General features: G+C 45.3%; 1 protein-coding gene across 1 annotated transcript in view; it reads left to right on the top strand.

Annotated features, from left to right (window-relative positions):
• LOC146193990 (acid-sensing ion channel 2-like) overlaps positions 1-24,858 on the top strand; it is a 52,933-nt gene that overhangs the window by 18,201 nt on the left and 9,874 nt on the right. Inside the window, exons 5-12 of the mRNA XM_084600145.1 lie at positions 1,193-1,302; positions 2,109-2,269; positions 5,406-5,510; positions 7,472-7,599; positions 10,146-10,220; positions 19,258-19,309; positions 20,350-20,384; positions 20,503-20,575. Coding sequence (XP_084456271.1) covers positions 1,193-1,302; positions 2,109-2,269; positions 5,406-5,510; positions 7,472-7,599; positions 10,146-10,220; positions 19,258-19,309; positions 20,350-20,384; positions 20,503-20,575 — 739 coding nt within the window. The remainder of the gene's footprint in view (positions 1-1,192; positions 1,303-2,108; positions 2,270-5,405; positions 5,511-7,471; positions 7,600-10,145; positions 10,221-19,257; positions 19,310-20,349; positions 20,385-20,502; positions 20,576-24,858) is intronic.

A 24,858-nucleotide genomic window follows, 5' to 3' on the forward strand; every position in this document is an offset into this window, starting at 1 on the left:
CTGAGATCATGAGAGTCCACACAAATAGTTGCCAGCTTCGGCTAACTTGGACTGACTCGATTCATCCGAGATGCTCATGAAATTCGCTTCCCTAAACAATTATTTTTTATGCTTCACTTCAGTGAAATGATGCATTTGTAGCCCAAGGTTGAAACTGTGGCATATTTAGTGCGTGTATTGGAGCTATTGAGCGATGGTCAAGAAGACAGCTATCAGCGCAAGTAGCAGTGGAAAAAAAAGGGAGAGTCAAAATAGCAAGAGACAGTGACATCTGCGAATAGCAGTTTTTCAAGGGTAGAGGCGATATCCGCACGCTCGCGCTGTTTGTCGCGGCAGGCAGCAGCGAGGACATCCCCCCCCCACCCCAATGGGAGAAAAAAATACACTTCTTTTGTGTTTTCACAACTAAGGCCACTTTACTTTGCAACTGGCTTCAAATCTGAGATTTGCGACAAGTATTTGCACAAAAATATATGCCTGTTTTTAAACGTTCATATCAGAAACAATTCATATTCGGTAAAACGTACATTAACTTTCTATGTTCTATGGTTAACTGCAGATGCTTTTGAACCCCGCCGCGGTGTTGCAGTGCTTAGGGCGCTCGACTACTGTACCCAAGGATGCGGAATCGAAGCCCGGCCGTGGCGGCCGCTTTTCAAAGGAGACGAAAAGGTGCACGTCAAAGAACCCCAGGTGGTAAAAATTTCCAGAGCCCTGCACGATGGCGTCTCTCATAGCCTGAGTCACTTTGGGACGGTAAACCCCATAAAACAAACCAAATGCTTTTGAATTTGACTTGCCATACATGTTACTGAAGCACTGTTCACGAAAGCGCAGTTCTGGATTTAGTAACATGTACTGGAGTGGGCAAAAGTAAACGGAGCACGCTATTTCCTTCTAACTTTTTCACACGTTGCATGATTGAAACTGACAGTCGTGGTATGTGCGAACCGGTAGTAGACGCCAGTGCCCTTTCACTTGGACAATTATTGCGTTCTTATCTCTGGTGCAGAAGGCGTGATTTTAATTTTAACGGAAAGGCGTGCTCCGTTTACTTATGTCCGCACTTCTACAGACCAGCTGAATGACTCGGGGCATACGCTTTTAGCATCTTGTTAGCTGTCGCATGTTCGAACTTCCTCAGTGCCTTTTCTTTACCAAAGCGCCTTGTTTTTTGTCCTGCTACTTACAGCATGTACGAACCGAGCACGAGCCCCACGTTTGGCCTATGTTACTGCATATTCTGCTCAAACTTTAACGCTTCGAAGATCTCTTACCAAGCAAGCAACTTACCCGTTGACGGTAAGCAATTATGTTTTCTAAATCGTAGTTGTAAAACTGTTTTCAGAAAAAATTGAGCTTCGAGCCCGGAATAATGTAACGAAAACAATACGCGCAGCGTCACACATGCCGTCAGTGAAATGCACATTGTTTTGTCCACCACTGGCAACGATGACATTTACAGCGTGGCAGGATCATCACTGAATATTTGAATACATTCTGCATTGCGACAAACACATAGTGGCCATTTAATGCAATAGAACGTAGTATTCTAGACACCCGTGCCACCTGCACATCTTAGCAAGCATGTGAGTTTTATTCAGTGTGATGTGCGCAATTAATTCAGGCGTTTATTCAGGACAACGGTTACATAAAAATGTAGCTGCGCTTTGCATGGTGAGTTAAACTACTGGGCGCAGACATCGCGAGCATAAGTGAAATGCTAAGGAGCGAGAACTGCGTGCTGTGGTATAGTCGACCAAGGAAATAGATAAAGTACAAATACAACATCAAGGTAGAACGAGAGGAAGAATATGGATAATAGGGTATGAAAGAGCACTGAACAAGGGTAGAGGGAGGAAGCCTCAGTTCGCAGGTCGAGCCAACGTTTCGACAAGTGGACTTGCCCAGACGAAGACAAGTCCACTTATCGAGACGTTGGCTCAACCTGCAAACTGGGGCTTTCCCCCTCTGCCCTTGTTCAGTGTTCTTTCATACCGCATTTAACACCAGGGATGCTAGGGGTGCATCTAAAGAACCTTGGTCTGGCTTGAGAATAGCACTCCTTCTCCCTTTATGCCTTGATTCTTTTTTGTTTTTATCTTTAGGGTTGACGCTGGTGCTCGACATAGAGAAAGACGAGTACCTGCGCTCTAGCAGTGAGATGGGCATGATCATAATGGTGCACAGGCGGGGGGTGAGCCCGGACCCCAACGAGGACGGGATGTACCTGTCCCCCTACATGACCACTTACATAGGCATCGAGATGGTGAGTCCACTTCGCTGCACCGAAGGCGGAACCATTTGTAAACGCGTAAGAAAGACCTCAGCACAAAACCCCATGTCGTGCACAAATTTGAGGCTTTTACAAATATACATTGCATGCTGTGTAGAGAAGGTGAAAAAATCCTGGCTTCTTGTGATACAAGCCTGATCAGCGATCGTGAGATAGCTTCCGGTGCGGCCGCTGTTAAAAACGCCTCGGTGAATCTAATAAACTTCCTATTTAGCGCGTCCCAAGCAGGGAGGTCTATGTTGTTCATTACAAGACTGTCGAGTAACTTGCAATTCGTAGGTCAGAATGTGCCAATGAAATCTCCAAGTAGAGGATCGCGATTATTGAAGTAGCTTTTTTCTCATACACACCGAAAAGCTTGGTAATTTACCGTAACATATGTATGTTATATTTTAAAACAAAGTTAACAAATCTCCTTGGTTGGCTTAGTGCCATCGTAGAATCCGCCATGTTGACGATTGCCATGTCTGTCTTCTAAACAACTTCTTAAAAACTTGGCACAAACTCCTTTCTTACTGTGCACTTACGTGCGTATTTATGCGGGCCGGCAAATATTTTTACAGGTGAGCTTACTTTTAGCAGAGATTTTACTTTTTTTTTTCAGGTCATGCTAATACTCCTGGTTTCCAATCTCAAGCACCTGTTCACTCGATCCACTGTCTTGTCCGGCGCGTTTGGACATTGCAGATGGAAAAATAATGAAAACCAGTAGCACCTGGGGGCCTAATTTTGGCCTAGACAAAATTTGAATTTTGCCATTTCATATCTCGTAAATACATTTTCCACCTTCAACTAGCCAATCTATCAGGAGTTTATTCAATTTTCTCTATTTATCCTACTTTGCCCAATATACATAGTTTAGTTCAATTGGTCATTTTGACAGACGTATCGTATGCAGGGCGGTTACAGTTGAGCCCTTCCTACCGTATCTGTACAAAACGATACAGGTGTTTGAACCAGCGCTAACGAACAGTCTCTGAGCTATTTTTGCTAAACCTACTATTGTAGGTAAGGGTGACAAATTCTGTAGGAAAAATGCTGAGACATTTAGTCGCATAATTTACGTGATAGCAAAGCTTTGCAATATAATTTGAGTGCATTACTTTGCTTGTTTGTGGCAATTGTTCAGTTATGGCGATGCTACTACCACCGTTCGTAATACGCATAGCGTTTAACGTTTGGATAAACAGCAAATGCACTGCAAATTGTGACCACTAAAAAAAATATGTTATGTTGCGTTATTGTATTTTATATTAAGTCAATGAATCCAACATGTTTGCTTTACACTAAGTAAATGGCATAGAAAGCACCAGCAGAGGCGCTAGTTACTACGTTGCATCAGACTGCGTTGCGTCCAAAGTTAGGCAGGGAAGAATTGAACGACCTAGCCAGTCGCTCTTCGTTATTCTAGGATCTCTGCTGATGAAGAGAAAGTGGCGGTCAAAGAGCAGGCTCAGGAGAAAAGCGCAATAGTTGGGAGTCTCTTGGAAGAAGGCAGCAGCTCAACGTTCGACTCTATTATAATTGGGAGTGCATGTTGACAAAGGAATGTGTTACAGCAGCTACAGGGACCGGTAAACCATGAGAAGCTATTTTCCACGACGTTGTAGTGACGCAATAGCGGAGACAGATGGGCAAGTTGGTACGACATTCTGGCAAAAAAGCAGTGTGGGAGGAAGGGACGAGACACTTTTTTCCTAGGTTGTAGTGACTTGTTCATGTAGGATGTGTCGATTGGTCCCACCGCATTTCGTCACTGGGAAGAGTGAAATGAGAAAGCGAAAGACCGAGAAAATTGAATTGAGGGCAATTTTGGTCTGCTTATATTTTGAAAATTCATTCCTTAATAACTGCTGTTCTATATTACACCTATTCCTGCAATTATTTTTATTTGGTGCCTGCGTGACATAAATAATTCGTTTAAAGCATAGCGGACAAGCGTTGCAGGACCCCTTTAAGCGGAATGAGCCTCCAACAACGTACACCTCACGTCAGGTCGAGCGCTTTTCTTCGCTAGAGAAATATGGTGGGAATCACTGCTATAGCTGACTTCCGAAAGTCCCTCCCCCCCCCCCCCCCCCCCTCCCTCCATCTCAAAAATACCTGCTACAAATTTCTTCTCATGGGCCTCCATGAAGCAGAGGTCTCGTCAGGCGAATATTTCGTCGCATGGCGATCTGAAGAGGATCCCATCCGGAATTCCATCGATCGCATCCATGCCTCGCTTCTGGAATATGCGCAGCAGGCTCTCGTCATATCTTGGGCGCCTGCTGGCGACTCTTCTGGCCCGTTGTTTGGTCACCCTGATGTCAGAAAAATATATTTTTCTTCATGATGATCACTGTCGTCGACAAGATCCTGTCTATAAAGGGAAAAAAGGCCTGTAATTACCGCCGATTAGACCTGCCAACTCCGTTCCAGCTGCGCCCGCGTTAGCCTGATTAAATCCCTTACCGTATCTCCTTACTCGGTTCCCTGCCTCCACCGGTGACGTTTGTCTTGGCTATTTATCGATTATTTTATTTACCGATTAAGCAGCATTATTGTACCTTGACATATGGTGGGTTATGTTTCTCGCGTTGTGTATCCGCCCAAATTAATTTTCTCCTCTTGCTTCCCACTATAAAAAAAAAATGACCGTCTTAATACACCTTCTTTTTCTCTCTCTAAATGTTACCTTTACTCTCCTTTTTACAGCTACCTGTACTGCCCTTAATATTTCAAGTGTTTGTTGCTTTTCGATCAGCACTGGAGGGATACGTGGTTACGAAATGGCACTAAGCCACCAATAAGCATAAGGTATAACGTGCCAGCAAACATTATAACTATCACTTTGAAATACTGTCATTGCTACTCGTCTCGTGTTTATGTGAGTGCCGGCGTTCCTTGCATGACCGATAGAACAGTACTATGTTAATTTACCCACCATGTTGGTCTACTGGGGACAACCCAAGTTTATTGGTTACTTGACGAATGAAATCTTTCCTAATAGATATACCGATTCAGTAATTTTGTAGAAGCTTCCTGTGATAATTGGTAAACCAACCGAAAACAATGTCACAAGAATACACCTTCGCGCTGATAAGTTCACGCTCCTTTGTGATCGCAGAGAATGATGGAGCGTCTTCCCGCTCCCTACAAAGACCGGTGCGTCACAAAGTGGCCCGCGAAGTGGCAGGGCTATGTTGCTACAGACCAGACGTACTTTCAGCAGGTCAGTTCCTTGCTTGCTTACCTCAATAACTGATCAAAAATCTCTCATCATACTAATATACATGTTTTCTTGTTTTTAGAAGCATCAAATAAAAAATAGAAATTTTAACCAACGTATGCACGTAAAACGTGATAATAAATACTATGTCGTTGTCCTGATTCATTCCCAGAAGAGTAGAATCAGACGCCAATTGTATTGTTCAGGTAGCGTGCATTTATTTGTTTATGCCAGTGTTTTTCATTGCCATTCAACGAAGAGCTTTCACTGAGTGCACGCCGTTAACTTCTCAGTCCAGCGAACTGTTAGCCCGTTTTTAGTTTTGCAGGTAGTGGTTATATCTATATATATATATATATATATATATATATATATATATATATATATATATATATATATATATATATATATATATATCAATTACTTCCAACCACTCAAGCGTTCGGCAGGTCCAATGTCACCTGCGTTTGTGCAGGTTCCGCTGCATCAAAAATAAGGAACTGAGCTCGCTTCACCTATGAACGTCATAGAGACGAAGTCTAGCAGGTACGCGGAAAGGTGTGCCTCGCTATCGTCTCTAAATAACGCAGAACCGCCACGCAGTTAACTACGGGGCTTACCCTGAAGGCTGCCAGGCATGCAGCAAGGAGGTTTCTCGTCTTGCTCTGACATTCCTACGAGACTGTGATCTCGGATGCAAATGGGGGCAGCAGCGGTGTCTGTTTGGGGTAATTGTGTGTACAGGATGTCGCCTACATGCCAGTGGAACTATATAGCTATATAGTGGAACAATTGTCGGAATCTTCCGCACGGCTGATCCCTCCAATAGCTAGCAACAAACTCAACGTCATTCGGTCGGGGTTTAAGACTCGAGGTTACAACCGAGTGTTTAAGGACTACTCCAAGGGTTTCACTAGAATACGAATTTGTCATCGTTATGTCTTTGCATATCACATACCAGCTGTAAATCTAACAAAGAGTTTAAAAAATACAGACTTCCGTAGCCTAGCGAAACCAAAGTTCTGCACCATTTTTTCGCTCTCCAAAGTTGATTATTAATAGCTACTTTGCCAACTTTTTTAATTATTTGCTTGAGGAACAAACTGTTAAAAGTTAACGCATACTGTGTCTCGTCTTATGGCAGGTTTAAAAATTAATTAACGCATGCGTTGTCTTCGTGTTGTCCGTGCTCCGAGCGCTACAGTCTTTATCATAAACTGTCAATGCAGAAGTTCGAGGCCGTCTTGAAAACGACTGACTGAAAGACTTGCAGTACATTTACGTATTTGTTTTTTGTTGGCTTCAAGAAAACTTAAACAGTACAAGAAAGAAACTTTCAGCACATTACAGCGGTGCCAGTTCATCGACGACTCGTCATGGGCATTCTCTCTTAGGGAGTGCTGCGTGTGTATCGAACGAGAGATGTGCACAAGCAGTTGGTCACGTGGCAGCTTTCTTTTAGGACCACTGAATAAAAACGCGTAAATAGTACCTTTTCAGTAGCAGTAGTAGTAGTAGTTTCTTTAGGGCATTTTTTATCAGTTTTTTGTTTTTCAGGGCGGTTTAACACTTCTTAATTTGTACTTTCCTAAGCTGATCAACAAAAAGTTCGCTAATTATTATCCACACATTAATTAATTTGGAGAACGAAAAACATACTGCGGGCTAGGCCACCTGACTCTCAGTAGACTTCAGCTTGTTTCAGACGTTTCAGGCATTCCGTCCTTCTTAAAATCTTGATTAAATCTGGCCGGTACATATTGTATATAACAATATGATCGTTGTTGCAACGCTTGTCCAACATGTAGCGCTTGCCGGAATGTTGATATCAAGTTTTGAAAGATAATTCTCATGAAATCCATAGATTGTGGCAGCCTACCAGGCCTGCTTATTAGTGCTGACCAGTTGGCCAATTTAGTCATGCATTAACTATAGACTAACTGATGAACTTCTTTACTTTCTAGATGTGTTTCTCAATATGCTCACAAGCGTTTATACTGAACTACTGCAACTGCACGAGCGAGGAACTGCCGCAGGTTCGCAACGTTTCGGTTTCATCGGACATGATGTGCAGGAACGATGAAAGCAGTAAGTGTCGTCATTTCACCGCTCTGCATGTTCTTTACACAAAAGGCAGGTGCCCCAACTGCACTACAGGCAACCTGCAATGAAGTTTGCTGTGTCGATCGCCGCGCCGTAACACTGTCCTAGCGAGAAGAGCAAACACTTCTGAGGCGGCTTTTCGGGGCGTTTTCTCACCACCTGCAGGAGCTTGCAGGGATCAAATTGCACGCTCTATTGAAACTTTGCATGGCATGTGTCAGATAACTGGGCTACATCAAGAACGCCTGGGCAAGGACGTTATCTGCCACACGCGTATCTATAATGCTACTAAATGCGCTCGGTCGTTTATCGCGAACCAAGCGGCTAACAGCAGCATTTTTTAATCACACTGCGGGGCAATTGCAGTGCTACCTATGCAGTGCAGGTTCCCTATAGCTTTAAATAGTTGGAACGTTGTACTCCTTATGTAGAAACAAACGAGGCTATGGTAGAACCTGTATTTTCCGCATTTAACCGTGGTGAGCCTAATAAACAATGCCACCAATCCCTCACCATCGCCGAGGTGGATGCTTGATAAAGGAAGATTAGATAAGCAAAGGAGAAGCAAAATGCGCAGACTTATTTTTTCTCGTCCGCCGTCAATAATGCTGGCTATTTGCTATATTTTATTGTTTGTTTGTTTTTCAAACGTATAATGCAGATGAACATAATGACAGCATGAATACACATTGCTGCTTGTTAGGTTACAAGCAGAAAACAGTTAACTGTTTGTTACGTATTCAGGCAGTACCGATTACAGCACGCACGGCATAGGAAACAACTTCGTGTTAATTTGACTTACACAGGATGGGCTTCTTTGCCTTCTAAAGAGAAATCATTGCATGGGTATTTTTGCATTTCGTCTCCGTCGAAATATGGACACCATAGCCTCGAAACCGCGAATTCGGGAGAAAATGCATTGAGCCAACGCTGTGGGGCTACTATTGAAGTGTTTCCAATTCTTTATGGCAAATCTCCTAAGGTGGCGTGAATTTTGAACAGTGGAGAAATTACGGATCAGCAGGTTATCCAAGCGCATGCATAAAGTCGCATAGGAAGGCTAGTCAGCTTTTATCGCATCGCAGATAGTTCAATAAAAAGAAAAGCTGCACTTTGTAGCTGTGTGACTGCACTTGGGTTATTGCCATAATGAGTAAATAGTGCTTTGTGCAGAAAACTGTTTATCAAAACTTTCGATGTTATATAACATTTCAGCTAACCTCAGCGGCTGTCTGGGCTTCGGGGTGTGGGAAGTTTGATTTCCGCCGCCGGACACTTACTCCAAATGACTACAAGTGGCTTCCCTGACTATGCCTAGCCGAATTGAACCTCGTGGAATGCGCACTTTAAAAACTCCGCTGATCCCGCTGCGTCGACGCACAATGGCTCACAATGCAATTTTTACGATGACGGTAAATGTACAATATATTGCTTCCCTCTTATGAGGAAAAGTTCTTGGCTAGTTTCCCATCGTGGTTTTTCCTCTTCGTCGTAACGAGGGCGCTAATGAATCCAGCTTAGCTTAGGTGCCGTGTACACTGGTGTAAGTCAGCGGTGCGAAATCTAGACCAGCTGCTTTCAGATTAACGCAGAGGCCACACCTGGGGAATAGAGCAAGGGGGGAGGGAGGAGACAATCACGCTCTCATCGTGCGTATTTTATTTTTTTTTACCTTTTTCACCGCGCAGAAGGTGTTCACCGTGTTTTGATCTTGTTTTTTTTTTCCTTTAAGCATATTGTTATTACCTCCTTGCTGTTACAAGTCTAGCAGGCAATGAGACATTGCCCATTTGGAGGGGAAAAGTCTCACTTTCACCATTGTTCCGGTTTTTCTAGTTTGTAGTCATTTCTGTAGTAATGTGCCTGGAACAAGAACCAAAAGTAGACTACGTTGGTGTGGATAAGGAACTTTCCGGTCAAAAGGATTCCGTCTCTATTCACTGAAGGGTGCACTTTTTCAAAGCGATAGCACGGTAAAAGCGCAGTTCTGCTCAAAAGCCGGCGTCTACGTGACTGGATAATCATGATTGGTCGAGAAGGTTCATGACGTAGTCATGATGTTTCACGCAGTGACGCCGCTTAGAGAAAAATGCGTGGTTTAGCGGTGGGGTCTAAACTCCGACCCCTCGGTGACCAGCCAGCACTCCACTCTTATGCCATCGAGGCATTTTTTCATTGTGACATGGAAGTATAAAAGGACTGAGAGGTTTATGTTCAAAATTAACCATAAACACCGGCATCACGCGAACACTGTACCCGCACATAAAAATTCCGGTGGACACACCTAGGCACCAAGTAAAGGCAACATATACCCTCCATTAAAGCACACCATTCTGCGCCAGCGAGATACTTTAGTCGCCGGGATTAAAAATCTGCATGTGCTGGCGACAAGCAGTCTATATGTACCAGTGGCCCTAAGTAGCCGCCATTGGACGATATCGCACCATATTTTTAAGGTGAACAAGTGTCGTTCAAACGTTGGTCGCCATCTGCTCAATCGTAATACGTTTTATTCCATTTCTTGCGAACAGAAAGGATGTGCTCGGAAGCTATCCTAGCTGATACATCGTACAGAAGCCTCAAGAAATGCGACTGCCCATTAAAATGCAGGTGACGTCATCAGAACTCAACCTTCTTTTCATGTTTGCCGGCCTCCTGCCCGCCTAGGTACAGCCGTACGAGGTTACAGTTGCCGAAATTTGCTATGCATGTGATGCATGTGCTTTTTGCCGTTTCTTTTTTGTCAGAATTGCATGTATTCAGTGGCACTCTGATATATTTTACTTTTTTAATTGTCCTCCTAGCCTAGCTCTTACATTGACAGAGGCAGAACTCTGAATAATAAACAAAGCCATAAGATCGCGCATCCGTGAACAAAGCTACGACGTGCAAAAGTCTTGAAAACTGATTCCTTTGCTGAAAAGAAATTATTGACACGTAGAAAGCAAAAGCTATAACACCTTGAAAGATCCCCTTTCGTACAAATGGAAAAGCAGTTTCGTGTCAATACTCGGTATACGCGTATTGTCGTTCCCCGAAAACTCCAGCAACGGAAGTTCCGGTTGCGTCCCTGAAAAATAAAACACAAGCTAATGTTTTGTTCGTGTATACACCCAAGTGCAGAAACTGAAATGCACTGTTAATAAAATAGTTTTCTGGATTAAAATTACTTTTGGTAAAGAGCATAATAGATCGGTGGCGTACGTCGTGCCATCTTTGTTACGTTGAATAAGTTAACTTGAATATCGGCGCAGTGTAATTTGTAATTTCGTTAGAAGAGTTTAAAGCGAGTTAGACGGTGATTGTTGCTAAGTTGTCTCTGAGCGCAACCTAAAGGTAACATACGCTCACTGAAGGTAGGAACTGATTACAGTGAAGGTAATTCTATAGCGTAACCGTTGTCATACCGTCACATCCTGGCTGTGTTCGCGGCTGGTTTTGCTGCTATTAACAATAAAAAGCATCGTATTATGAAACCTAAACGGGACCGCGCCCCAGGAAATATGTTCGTAATTTATTTGAATGTTGTGAATTAAAAATTTTAAAAATGCACGTGCAGGAATCGAACACGTGTTCTAGAATCAGGTGCGTGGTGTTAATCCATTGCGCCACAGAAACGACGGGAAGTGCAGGCTTAAATGCACTTTTCTTCTTTTTGATTCAACGTACTAAAGATAGCGCGACGGACGCAACTGGAATGATCAGAGGATTAGTGCAAGCAATTTTATTTCAGCAAACTATTTTATTGCGTACGCATTTTAGTTTATGTACTGCATTGTATACTCCACAAAACATATACTAGCTTTATTTACTTCCTTTTTGTTGTGTTTTATATTTTAGTGACGTACCTGAAACTTCCATAACTGCAGTTTTCGGGGAATGACAATACGCTCGGTATACTCATTTTTACGATAAAAATTGTGTGAAATAAAAATGTGTCCACTTGTACAATCCGGCCGCCAGATGTTCTACGCAAGTTTATTATGGAAGCCCTCCGTGCGTAGCCCCCAAGGAGAAGGAATCTGAATTCGTCTTCGACCTTACTTTGCCTATGTTATCCTATAAGCTAGCATTACAGAAATATCCTATACGTACTGTGCGTGCATTTAAACACCGATGTAATGAAATTTACCAGAGCTAGTAACGATTATTAAAGAATATTGTTAGAACAAAAAATTACGGAGGTTTAACTCTCCTAAGCCTAGATGCAGAGCGCGAGAACTGTGTTCGGTTTGGTTACGCTTATTGTTAAGCTTCCATGTCAAATGCCAAGGCCAAAGGTCAATTTGTCGTTAAGTCAAGTCAAATCAGGTCAAGTTTTGTTTCTTCCCGTAGGAAAAGGAAGAGTCAGGACTAAAATCTGTGGAAAACAGTTTGACGGCGCCCTATAGCCTCTTGCATACGGTAGCATATGAGTGATAGGAAAACGTTAACATGAGTCACACGTACAATAAACAACTAGAAATGCAAATGGAAAAGGAAATGTGCGCGTAAATCGCACGTACAAAAATAGACACATACAATGAGACAAAAAAAAAAGAAAAGACATCCTATATAGAGTCGGGGAATGAACAAAAAAAAAAAGGGTCCTATATATGTTTAGCAAAAATATTGCAGAAAACCAGGTGAGGATTAACAATGTTCAGCAAAAACACAAAATAACATTTCAACGAAACATTTCCAAAGGTCAGATTTGTTCTATCCTATTGTGTTTTTATGCATGTTTAAAATATTGGGCAGGTTGTAGGGCAGCATTTTAAGTTTATAATCAGTGCGATAACGTGGTATATATCCCATGTATCCGAGCACCTTGTGTCAAGTTAGCACGACGCGTGTCCAGAGATGCGAGAGCGGAATAAAACTAAGAGACGGAGGACGACGGAGAGTAAATTCTTTACAGTATTCTAAAATTGTATGTTATCAACTCGGACGATGTTATGCGCTGGGAAGGCGTGCTTAGAGGACGTTGGGTTATCAACTCACCTATTATTCGGACTATTTTCATTGTATTATCAGAACCTTATTTGTGTTTGTTTTAACCATCATTGTCCATACCAAACTACAGTAGTTAAGGTGCGAAAAAATAATGCATAGGAAATTTGCAGTTTACATATTAAAGGTATACTTGCATGGCATCGAGAAAAATCCCCGCAGACAGGCGATATTTTTACAGAGGTGGTCAACGTGCGTATCCCAGGTTAAATAATATGAAGGGTCAATTGGTCAACGCTATGTTAAGCAACGTGCTTAACTTTAAACCAAACTGTTGTCTTCAAGGTCAAATTGTCCCACCCAATGACCTTGGCGAAGCGTGGCGTATAGAGCTCTCGCTTTTAAAATTCGAGGGGGCACTTTGGACCATTAAAGTGCGATGAGGCGAAAGACGTTATAGCGCGGGGGTTGTTGAGTTTTGCGGTCTTTACTAAACTGGGTCGCGCGACCTGTTCACGCCAGTTGTCACTCCACTTATTCCACCATAGTGGTACCGCCCATTGACGTCATGGGATTAACTTTGATGACGTCACGTGGTTAATTAGTTAATTGTAACTGATTATTTAGTAATCAGTTACAATTACTCACTGCGCTGCTCGAGCTCGCTTGTGGAGGCCTAGACTGGCTGTGCTCTTGAAAGCAGACCTCGAGGAGATATCGGCCTCGTGGTTGCGGAACCACAGGTTAGCAACGTCCGTTAGGTAGAATATCACGTTATTTAATTTGAGACCGTCGTCCCATTTGTTGTGCGTACTGACCCGCTCATATGATGACAGCCAATCTTCCACGTCGTGGTCGCCGGTTCCGCTGGAGATAGGAGGGTCCCGTTGGCGCAAAGCTCCAGCGCAGAAGACGGGGGACGAGGCGGTTGGACTAGGAGTGGTAGCATCGGTCATGGCTGTTGTCGGTAGTGTGCGGCTGCGAAGCTCCAGGGCGGCAGGAAATCCTGACCTCCACCAAGTGAAAGGGGGTGTTTACTGTCCTTTAACAGGGATAATAGCCTTCTCCAAGTTGCACAGAGAACCATACAAGAGCACAGCCAGTCTAGGCCTCCACTAGCGAGCTCGAGCAACGCAGCGGCACTTCGTCGTTCTTCTCCTCGTCTTTGTGATATCCTCGCCTGGTTCATCCTCGTCTTCATAATATTTTCGCAGAGTTCACTACAATTTATTTGATTCCTTAAATAATTTAAAGTAACAATAATTTCTACTGATTTTAAATTAAACAATTAAATAAATAATATGAATTAATGTTCTATTGGTTCGCAATTATTTTTTATGATGACGTCACTCGTCGGGTGATGACGTGATTTGATTTACAGATTGAATGTGACACTTTCTGCTGACAAACGGATGGACGTACAGTCAGTGCCTGTCCTGTTGTTGATGAGTGTTCGTCCGTGTCTATTCGCATTGCCGATTATTAGTTTGGACGCACGGACGCACGCTCATGAGTCTATAAGTCTTTCGCCTTAAAATTGCTCTCACAAATTTAGGTGCGATGGCTTGTCGTTGAAAACTTCGTGCTCACATCCTCGCCGCGGCGCCCGTGAAAGACGGCGACCCTTGTGCTCAGCAAAAATACTGCCCGAAAATATGAAGCGCTCAAACTGCTGTTGAGCGCACTTTTGTTAGAACACTGCAGCGCGAGACCAAGAAAATAAAAGAGGGGGCAGTGATAATATTAACGCGAACATTTTTCAAATGACATCGCATTTATGGAATTTTTTTTGTCCGTAAAAACTTTCTTGTGAGAAATTTCACCCAGGTTTGTTAGTTTTTTTTTTTTTCGCTAACTTGCCATAAGGCATACTATAGTAAGTCATTTGACTCGTTTTCTGCCAGGAACTGAAGAAGGCTTTTGCTTTTAGTGTTGCCTGTTTTCCACTTGGATAAACCCTCCTCCCTCGTCTCTGGCAGTCCCACTTCCTGGAGAATCCTTGTCTTTGACGCCCTCGCCCCTGCACAAGTCCACAGGAGGTGGCGAACGTCCACCTCTGCAGTCGGTGTAGAACATTTCGGGCAGGTGGTTGGTCCTACATCTTGAGAGTCCCATTGGCACGTGACCGACGGGGTAAGGGCTACCCCAGCTCTTATCCTTCTAAGGGATACCTCCTCCAGTCTAGTTAAGTTATAGGGCCGGGGTAAGTGCACGGCGAGACGAGGGCACTTGTACTTTTCCCCAAAGAGAATGCTAGAATGGGAACAACAGAGCGAGCATCAAAAGGTAGCTTGGGGGGTGGGGCGGCGGGGTGCATTAGTGTTTAGATCTTGGTGTGTGAGGTTGTCAACTTCTCTCGACTCAGCGTTCTCAGCATTACCTAGTGTCCAGTGTATCTGGAAGAGTATCTTTGTTTCCTTATTAACTGCATGGATATCCTGGGTTACACGTAGTATCTTCGTCACCCTTTTCAGTTGTTTATGGCGGCTAAGCAGTCTGTATAGATGAGGGCTCCTGTTATGGACTCTATATTTTATTTATAGCCTTGATTGCATCGCGGGTTGTATAAAGTTTCGTCACAAGGTGTTCTGTTTCGTATTCATTATGTACGTTTAGCTCTTCGTGAGTCGGGCTGGTAGCTGCTCTTCTGCCGCTATTTTCTATAATCGACGCATCTGTATATGCAATACAGGTTCCTGGGAGCACCTCAGCCAGAGAGCGAGACGCCGGCTTATCTTTACGACGTAGCTTAGTCATTTTGTACGTCGTAATAGTCGTGAACTCCCATGGAGGGGGTTCAGACATTGTTGGTGTTTGCCTTGTCAGCGCATTGATCAAGGATGCCATGTGTATAACATATTTTCATTTCATATTTCTTGTTGCATCTCGCTTTTCAATGAGCTCTGTCAGCTTGTTGAGCTGCGCAGATACCTGAAGAATAGGTATGGGGTTGTTTTGGTAAGACAGTGATTGTGAGCATTGCATTCCTATTTATTGTTTCCAACTCTACCGACTGTCGCCTCGTGAGTCTTTGGAATTAGGCCTGGTATAGTATCCTGGGCTGAAGAACCGATTGTACAAGACGTCTTGCAATCTCCATTCGGGCTTCTCCTCCCCTTGACGAAATATGTTTCATCAAGTACAAGGAAGTCGCAGCTTCTTTTTTCATCCTATGAAGCCATTTTGTTCCCTTGCCAGATTTATAAATATCTTGGCCAAGAACTCTCAGCTCATCCACCTGTCGTAATCCCCGATTTCCAATCTTTAGCGTAACTCTTTTCGATGCCAATTGTTTTTTGCCATTCTTATTCGCAACATGAATGAGCTCGACTCGCCGCGAAAAGACGGGTAAAGGGACAAGACGGTTTCACTCGAATTCCATTTTAATGCAACTTTTTTCCTACTTCATTATTGTCTTATGATAATACTCGAATAAAAGTGACCGAATTGTATTGCATCAAAGTGGCCCTACATTCGGCATGTGCCTGCTATCTATGGTGGAGGTGGAGGAAGCAGTGCGAGGGAAAGGCGACCTCGTTGATATCGCTTACCACCTGCGCACACGATTGAAAATACATATGCGTGGGTAGCACATGGTTCTAATCAAATTTATAAGCAGGAGAAAAATCAGTAAATTGCAGCTTCATCAGTTAAAACTCAAGTGCACTTGGTGGCAACGTCTCCTAGCTCGTTACTCGCGAAGCTGCTTAAAAAATTGACAATAGCTAAGTCTTGCATGCCTGATATCCTAGGTTTTCTAAATGATCCATTGTGCAAACGCCTTCACCACGTCATTAATTTAAAACCTCTTCAAAGCGCGTGCAGACTGGCTACCGCGGCGCTTTCATTCCGGCTGCTTTCAAACACCAATCAGCAGTGTAGTTCTTGCAGCTCGTTTATTACTCGACACCATCCAGGAGACTTTAGGTGACACGAGGGTGTAACAATACACAAAGCGCGAGTTTATCACGAAATTCTAAACAAGCGGGATTATACTTCCAGAATTTCCCTGAAACGTCGCCATATTAGACCTACTAAGGCGCTTTACCTTTTTTAATTGGTTCACAGGAAGGGAAAGGCGCAGTTTCTGTCACATTTGTTTCTGTGGACACCTGAACCGCACCGTAGGGAAGTGAGGAAGAGGGAATGAAAGTGAAAAGAGAGGAAGAGGAGCCGTAGTGGAGGGCTGCGGAGTAATTTGGACCACCTTGTGGTGGTATAAACATTTACTGCCAGTATTACAGAGGGTGTGGGTGGTGGTGGTAAAAACTTTATTTAGTGAATGCCAAAAAATAAATAAAATTATGTTGCCGCCGTTCTGTGGGTGGCCTTCCGGCTGCTGGTCGTGGCCTCCAGGTCATGCCTGGAGGCGACTTCCTCTGCCCAGGTGGTAAGCCGCTGTTGAATATGGGGCTCCGAGCTGGCCGAAGCAGCCTCCCATAGCTGAGGGCTGTTTATTTGCCAGGAGACGGGGGGACAAGAGTACAGAATGTGAGCATAGTCTGCTCGGGGAGAGCTGCAAAGCGTGCATTTGGGCGAGAAGGCACCGGGGTGAATAAGGGCAAGGCGTGCAGGGGAGAGGAAAGTGTGGGCCTGTAAATGGCGCCACGCATTCTGTTCGTTTTTAAATAGGGACTTGTGAGGTGGAGGCAAGGATAAGCAGGAGTTGCGGTAGTGGAGGGTAATGTTATGGAAGATGAGGAGGGAGTCACGCGTGTCCATCCCGGATTGGAGGTAGTGGGCATAGTCCCCTAAATGGCATTTGAGAGCCCTCGCCATGTACGGAGGGCCCTCTTTCAAAGCAAAGGAAAGCCCTTGGAGGGCTATCCGAGCGAGAGCGCATGTAATGATCTTGCGCTGGTCCTTATAGGCGGTATGGGTGATTAGGTTTTCCCAGTAATCTAGGGCCACCTCTGGTGAAGGAGGATGTGGGAATGAGGGGCAGGTGAGTAGTGTGTGTTGAAAGCCACCAGATTTGCAACAGAGCTACAGGAAGAAGAAAACTGGTCAGGAAAGCGGGCGTGGAGAAGATGGGGTATGGGGCTGTGCGCGTTTGTAGCTTGCGCCAATGGGCAGCTTGTTGTATTGTGAGATTCGGGGCAGGGGGTGCGTAAGTCCGTCTAACTTCGCGGTAAGTTAAGGATGTCGTGAAATAACTGCAGGCACTCCCCGCAATCTGAGGAAGGCCGTTCCTCCCCAGCCTGGAAAGTGAGGCCTCGGGCCAGGGAGTGAGCCTCCTGATTACCGGGAAGGCCCGCATGCGCGGGTGTCCAAATAAGGGTCACAGATTGTCGGAGTTGCCAAAAACGCAAAAGGCGGTGAGTGTTGGGGGACGCAAAATCATTGGCAAAGTTAAGGATAGCCGTTTTAGAGTCCGAGATTTTTTTCGTGGCGGGCGTGGATATCATATATCTAGCGCAATGGCTGCCTCCTCCGCCTCTGTTGTAGAATCGGTGAGAATTGAGCAAGCAGTGAGAAGTTTTGCATGATTATTTGTAACTGCTAGTACTTTACGATGGGTGTTTGCATAAGTGGCCGCATCTACATATGCTACATTGAGGTCCTCTCCATATTGTCTGCATAAGGCTTGCGCCCTGACTGTTTTGCGTTTCCAGACCCGCTCTGGGTTCATGTTTTCAGGCAGGGGAGGGGGGGGGGTGTACTTAAATTTTGGAGCGAATTGCAGGAGGTAATGGGGTGCCTTCAGATGGGAGTCCTATAGGAATATGGGTAGAGAAGAGAGCAGTGCGCAACCAGCTAGTGTACGCGAAAGGCGGGCGGTCTGGTGTGCTTCACGGAATTCTTTATACGTATTATGGTCCCCAAGCTTGAGTAAGCTGAGTGTCGAGGTGCTGGGAGGAAGGCGTAGGGCTGTTTTTGTACAACTGCGGAGTAAAGCGTTCACTCGATCACGTTCCTTGCTAGTGAGGGGTAAGTATGAAAGTGCGTATGCGACTCTGCTAGTAACGTATGCTTGTGCGAGGTGAAGTGTATTTCTTTCATGAAGGCCTGTTTTCCGAGGTGCTACACGATGAATGAGTCGAGTGTTTGATGAGCATGAGTCTGGACTGCTTTGATTACATCCCCATGTTCTCCATGGAAGTAGAGAGTCATCCCTAGTACTCTGATTTGAGTTACTAGGGAATCGATTTTTACCGAGTGTCAGAGTGAGAGGTGGGCTATCAAGATTAGTTGATTTGGGTCGGTAAAGGAAGAGTTGCGATTTAGACGGTGAGCAGGATAGGCCTCTCTCTTTCACATAGGTGTCAATACTGTTGAGGGCTGTTTGGAGGTGAGTCCCTATGGTGGCGTCACTGCCTCGGCATGCCCATACAGTGATGTCATCCGCATAGAGGGCGAGATGTATGTCTGGAATTTCAGAAAGTTGTTTTGGGAGATGAATAAGGGTAAGTTAAAGAGTGTCGGTAAAAGGACCGCTCCTTGAAGTGTTCCCCGAGCACCGAGCTTGATGTATGGAAGCGTATGAGGGCCCAGTGTGAGTCGCTATTCGGTTGCAGAGGAAGGCCCTTATGTAGTTATACATATGGCCGCCAATTCCGGCACAGTAGTCGGGCATCCTAACCACTGCACCATCTCGGCAGGCAGGCGCCTTCTTGAAAATCGCCACTGTACCTGTGCTGTAACGTATGGTGCTCCTCCCTCTCCACTCATTCATGCCGTCTAACCATGCCCCTTTCGTGTTGCTCTTGCGCAGTCAAGAAATTTACAAGACGTCGATCTCAAGAACGGGGTGGGCTCAGCGCCTCGTAAGTCTCATGTTTGTCATGCATGCACACATTATTAGAGTCATTTAAATGCTACCCGTATCAAGCAGCCTCTATCGGGTGGTAAACGCAAGCTATCCGCTTTTTTATATGCACAACAGAGCAATGTCATGCGCCCGCTATGGAAGTGTGCTTACGCTATACCCCTCCCCGTTATTTTTCTTCAGAGAGGGAACGGAGGTTGGTTGGTTCTAAACCCATCGCCGGACACCCACCGGTAAAAATGGGTACAAGCGTACCGGCCCGGCGCCCGGCTTTCTCAGGGGTGCGCGCTTGAAAGAGGCCTCGCTAACCCCGCTGCGCACTAGTTTCGAACACTGCTGCTTGGAGAGGCGGTTCGAGCCACCGTGTTTGCACGCGGTTCGGAACTCCGTCCTGATTGGGAAAGCTCTAACGATCGTGTCTGTGGAAGGCCCACAGGATGATGTCTGCTCACAACATAAGAAAAACAGGGCCACAGAATGTGCTTTTGTTGTCCGATGACGGAACAGAACACTCTCCCATCGGCGCAACTATTTGGGACCCTTTCCCAATCATTTCATCCCAAAGAGCCGAGCTCCAGGCCGGGAGAAAGCTTTTACCCATTGAAAGCCGGTGGGTAACCGGCGGCACCGGGAATCGAACCTGGTACCTCCCGAATACGAGGCGGATGCACTACCACAAGGCTACCGCTGAGGTTTGGTTTGGCGCCAGAAATTAAGCTTTGGGCATTTCTGACCTAGGACCTGGGTCATATTGTTTGTTGGACTGCTGTGTGCACATAGCGATGTTCCGTCGAGTAATATTGAGGCGCAGGTTGGGTCCGCAAAGTGGCTGTTTACCGGCTGATCTTGTCATCAGAGAACATTTCTTGTCGGAATGTTTCGGCTCTGAACGTCATCCTAGATCAATTAACATTGGAGCCTCCTTTGAAAGTTTTGATCTTTTTGTTGTCTGCGTGGCTTCTCGGCCTTTCCTTCTATGCTGTCAGAGATACTAGACAATTCCATAAGCGATATAACTTTTCCCATTATTTTTTGCAGCGGCCTGGGAGCCGGAAAGACAAGCTACAGAGCAGGTAAGAAATATGTGACCTTGACGCAATCTGTTCTTAAATCGATATTTCCGTGTCCACAGTGCTGTAATGTTTTCAGCCCGGCGACTTGCGCTACAGTTTTCTTTTGTCCCGTTGCCAGGGCACTTGTCAAGGCCATCATCTACTTCGAGTCGATAATCGTGGAGAAAATCACGCAGGTTCCGGAGCTCAGTGTAAGTTCACAGCGCACAGCATATGTGCTGCGGTCGTGGAAAATGCCGTACTTTTCTCGCTAAACTGTCACACTCTTAAGAGACACACTGTTTTACTGTAGTGCCATGAAACGAGTGTGCTTGATGGGGGGGTGGGGGGGGGGGGGGGGTGAAGAGCGGTGTGTTCAGCTTTGGCAAGACCAACTTGCCTTGGAACTTTGCGCCAGAGTTCAGTGTCGAGGCAGGCAAGGCAGCCACGACATTTATCTAGAATGATGTCTATTTGTTCATTCCGATCCGTTGCACGCTCATGCTTGACAAAAACGTGGAAAATTGACGAAAGAACGATGCAGTATGCCTCAATCGAGCTCACTTTGGCTTGCAGCGTGTGCGCAGCGACCAGAGCGCGTTGCGAAGTTCGTGGTGCCGACATTTGCTATGAGCTTCTGTGAAAGAAAATGAGAAGCTTTCGCTGTTCCATATATGTGCGCGTCATACCTTGAGCTTTCTCCCTAACCTCATCATTTACCTAAAGTGATAAAGACCGGCGCACCAGGGATTGGTGTGGTAATTCATACTGTCACAACTCAAGCCACAGGGAGCCGTGGTGGGTACGCGGTACCGTAAAGACCCGAGAGTCAGGTTTGCTTCTAGCTCCGATGACAGTGTCCAGCACCAGCGCGCCTCTCGAGTCAACGACCGCTTCGTCGTCGTCGACACCAAGCACGGCGGCCGCGCGGCGCTAGGCACGTGGCAATATGCTGATTTGTCACAGCTGGCCTCTTCGATTGTGAAATCGGTGGATTCATCTCGTTACAACGAAAAAGGACGTAAATATATGTTATGGTGCAACGAGAGCGCACACGCTTACTAAACGAAACCGCACGCATTGATAGCAGCGAAAGCGATTATACCTCATAGCCCTATACGTATACCCTGGAATCAACGACGTAAGAACTTAATTACTTCGTAAATTAGCTTCAATTCCACTTGACACAGTGGGCAGGTGTCAGATCGGAGAGAGTGAATTCCTTTTCTCCAATTTACGAAAGAGGAGGGGGAGACAGAGCACGTGAAACAGCAGGTTGCTTAGTGGCTTTAAAGGTATTATTATTTGAAACTTTATTGCCGCCGATACAGGAGGTTCCCCTGCTCTCCCACCCAGGTACGCAGACCCTAATAGGGTGCTGGGAATCCGCGACTAGAAGCGCGCAAGGATACATTGATTCTTCGCGGCCTCAGCCGCCAGGCGGACGACTTCTTTTTGGGTCTCAAGGGTTTCGCTTTGGAGAAGGGATTCCCAAGCTTCCGTGTCATGAATGTTGGCCACTGCCCCAGGCGAAAAGGGGCATTGCCAGATTATGTGATCTAGTGTACCTCTCTATCCGCAGTGTTTGCAGTTTTCGTGCTGTCTGTCATCTAATTTTAAATGGTGCAGCCATACTGGGTTGGGGTAATTTCCGGCCTGTAGTGTGCGAAGACTTTTGGCCTCTTCGTTGTTTAGCTCTTTATGTGGAGTGGAGAATGTTTTTCTGTTTAGTAAGGACGAAAGCGAAGGAACAGCGCAACTGGAAGGCGGCTTCCGAGTGAAGAACACGGAGGGTGGCTATCCTGCAAAGGGGGTTTATGACGTGGAGTAAGAAATGTGGAACGACAGTGCACTTATATGGCCCCAAGAACGAAACTGTAACAGTGTATTCTGCATCTGTTTTCTTGCTGGAAAAATAACGCAGGTTCGTCAGTATCCGATCTTATTAGCGCTTTCATGCAATTTTTGCCTTTAACTTGCGCAGAGCAGTTTTAGTTTTTGTCATGGTTTCTTCCGTACCTTAATAGCACAGCTATGTCATGGTTTGATTTGGATTTTGTTGCGGAAGCAACTCTACGCGAGTCGCTGAGCCATTTCGCGGAGCCCTCGATGAGCCAAGCTGCGCATGCGCGAGGATCGAGTGACGTCACACGGAGCACAGCTGGAGAACTGCGTCGGAGCGCCGCCGACTCCTCCGCTGCGCGGGTGACTCAGAGGTACCGCCGCCGCCGCGTTCGCCGCAGATGTTGCTTCTGGTCAAACTGAGTGAAACCACAGCCAATTTTTAGAGCGCAGCTTTTTGGCGCCCGTTCCTGGGTTTCGAGTCGGCGTCGCCATCGGCGTCGCTGTCGGCCTCGTAACCAGCTCCAACCCCCTTTCAGCCTCCAGCTCAGTCGCCATCTTCCTGCGTGGCACCGACCGCGCGTGTTATCTGATTGCTGAGCGCGCTCCCCTGTTCGCCCGTCCTCTTCCTTTGCGGCGGCGAGGGCGCTCTCCATTTGCCGAAACGCCGGCTTGCTATCAGCGAATCACGGTGCGTGCATCCCAAGCCGAAACGCAGTCACGTTCTCTTCACTCGCTAGCGACGTCAGCGGCATCAGTCAGTCGCTGCTACCTGTTCGTCGCGCAACTTTTATTTGTGCCCATGTGCTGCCTCCCGCAACCTCCAGGTAACTTAACTGCTCTCTTCATCCAAGAACTGGATGACAGCCAAGAACTTTTAGTGGAGTGTTTCTTCAAGGAATACGTGTGCAAAATTGCAAAAAAAAAAGTATGTAATTTACATACGTGTCTTGCTCAAAATATTTGCCTCAATTTATCGAAAAGGTGAAACAGCTAATGAGCAGCGCTCAAATTTTGCATTAGTAAGTAACTTACTCGTCGGCAATTCTTTATGTTGTTGACACTGCTGATTTTCCTGCCGCACGCTCACTGAGTGAGGGGTGTTTCTTTGACCACGCATCACTTGTTAGTGCACTCCAGTCCGTGTTATTCTCTTCTGTGTCTTCGCATTGTATGTGCGCCTTTTTAACATGGATCATTACCAACTGGCCCAGCTTTCTATTTTACTGAGCTATAACAGCTTTAGCTTAGGTATGCACCAAGCCTGTAAACTCAGCTCTGGTAATTTTTCTAATGCAGCAGTGCGATGTAAAGTACGAATGGGTGAATGCGGTTTCAAAAAGTACTTGGAAATGGATATATCGTCAGTAAGACTATAGACGATCTACGAACGCCCTGTATCCCCATAATGCATGGGTGCAGGAAGGTCGCAGTGTGGTAGCCCCTGTAATTGATATCACCTTCCACTAATGGCTGCCAAAAACTATATTTATAAAAAAAACATTTACCGCCATTGGAAAACTATATGTTGCAGAAAAATATTTACAAACCATGAACGAACGTAGGACGTTCTTTGCACTTCGCGTGATATATGAAGGCTCAAGATTGCTTTAGTCTCCTTAGTTGAATCTGGTGTCATCTCGTCTACTAACTATTACTTAGCCCTAAATGAAAAACAAAAAGCCTAATTAACTGAGCAATTCATTATCTCAGCTCACTAGAGGACGCGAGCGCACAAAGTACAAGTAATATTGGAAGTCTGGTCAAGTCGGTTCATAAGTGGCCTCGACCCGATCGAAAAGGCTCAATAGTGATCTTGCTCTTTGTTCTGTGGCGCAATAAACACTACTTTCTCCTGATATTCAAATCATGCGCTGAAGGAAGCCAGTACTTATTTGGGCGGAGATACTCCGTAAAGTAGTCGTTAAGATCTGACACAGGAAAATATTTGGAGGGTGTTAAGAGTTGCGGTTTTGCAACAGAATCGTGCTTTAGTTTCTTTAACTATACGGCCAGCAGTAACAGCCACATGAGCAAGTTCTGATCTGCAGGTCTCCGCACAGCGAACTGGGTGCGGGTTTCTTTCGTTCGTGTCTCGCTCACATCTCTTCCTAATACAACACTTATATTGCATATTTCCCTTATTTTTCCGTCAGTGCGTCATAAGTGTTGCAAGTCGTGCTTAGCGCGATCATGCTGACCACCTGGAAGATTTTCGGGATATGAAAATTATATAAAAGAAGAACGCTTGGCAGTCTAAGCACACAACTACAAATGTTTTGTTTTGTACTGTATATACTTCCTGCAACCTTCACTATGCGGTCGTCGGTGTCTGGCTCACAGGAAGCAAGAGAATTCACCTTATTATCGATTTTTGTGCTTCGAATACATTTCGTGGGCGCTTTCACATATGCACTTTTGTTTGGCGCGCCATGAAAGTAACGTATGTTTATCTAAACCTTATATGCTTGTGTGCAACTCAGTGGCAAAGCAGAGAACTCTCCTCAAAAGAGGCCCTCCAGTCTGTATAGTGTAACTTGGTAACAAGTAATTTACTTGCATTACTCCGCTGACATGTCGTAACAGCGAACAGAATAAGAAAAGAATCCACAGCGCTAACAAACTTTCAAATATAGACACACACGGGACCGAC

This window comes from Amblyomma maculatum, chromosome 4 (assembly GCF_055883805.1).
Source record: "Amblyomma maculatum isolate TAMU_Amacu chromosome 4, ASM5588380v1, whole genome shotgun sequence".
NCBI lineage: Eukaryota > Metazoa > Arthropoda > Arachnida > Ixodida > Ixodidae > Amblyomma > Amblyomma maculatum.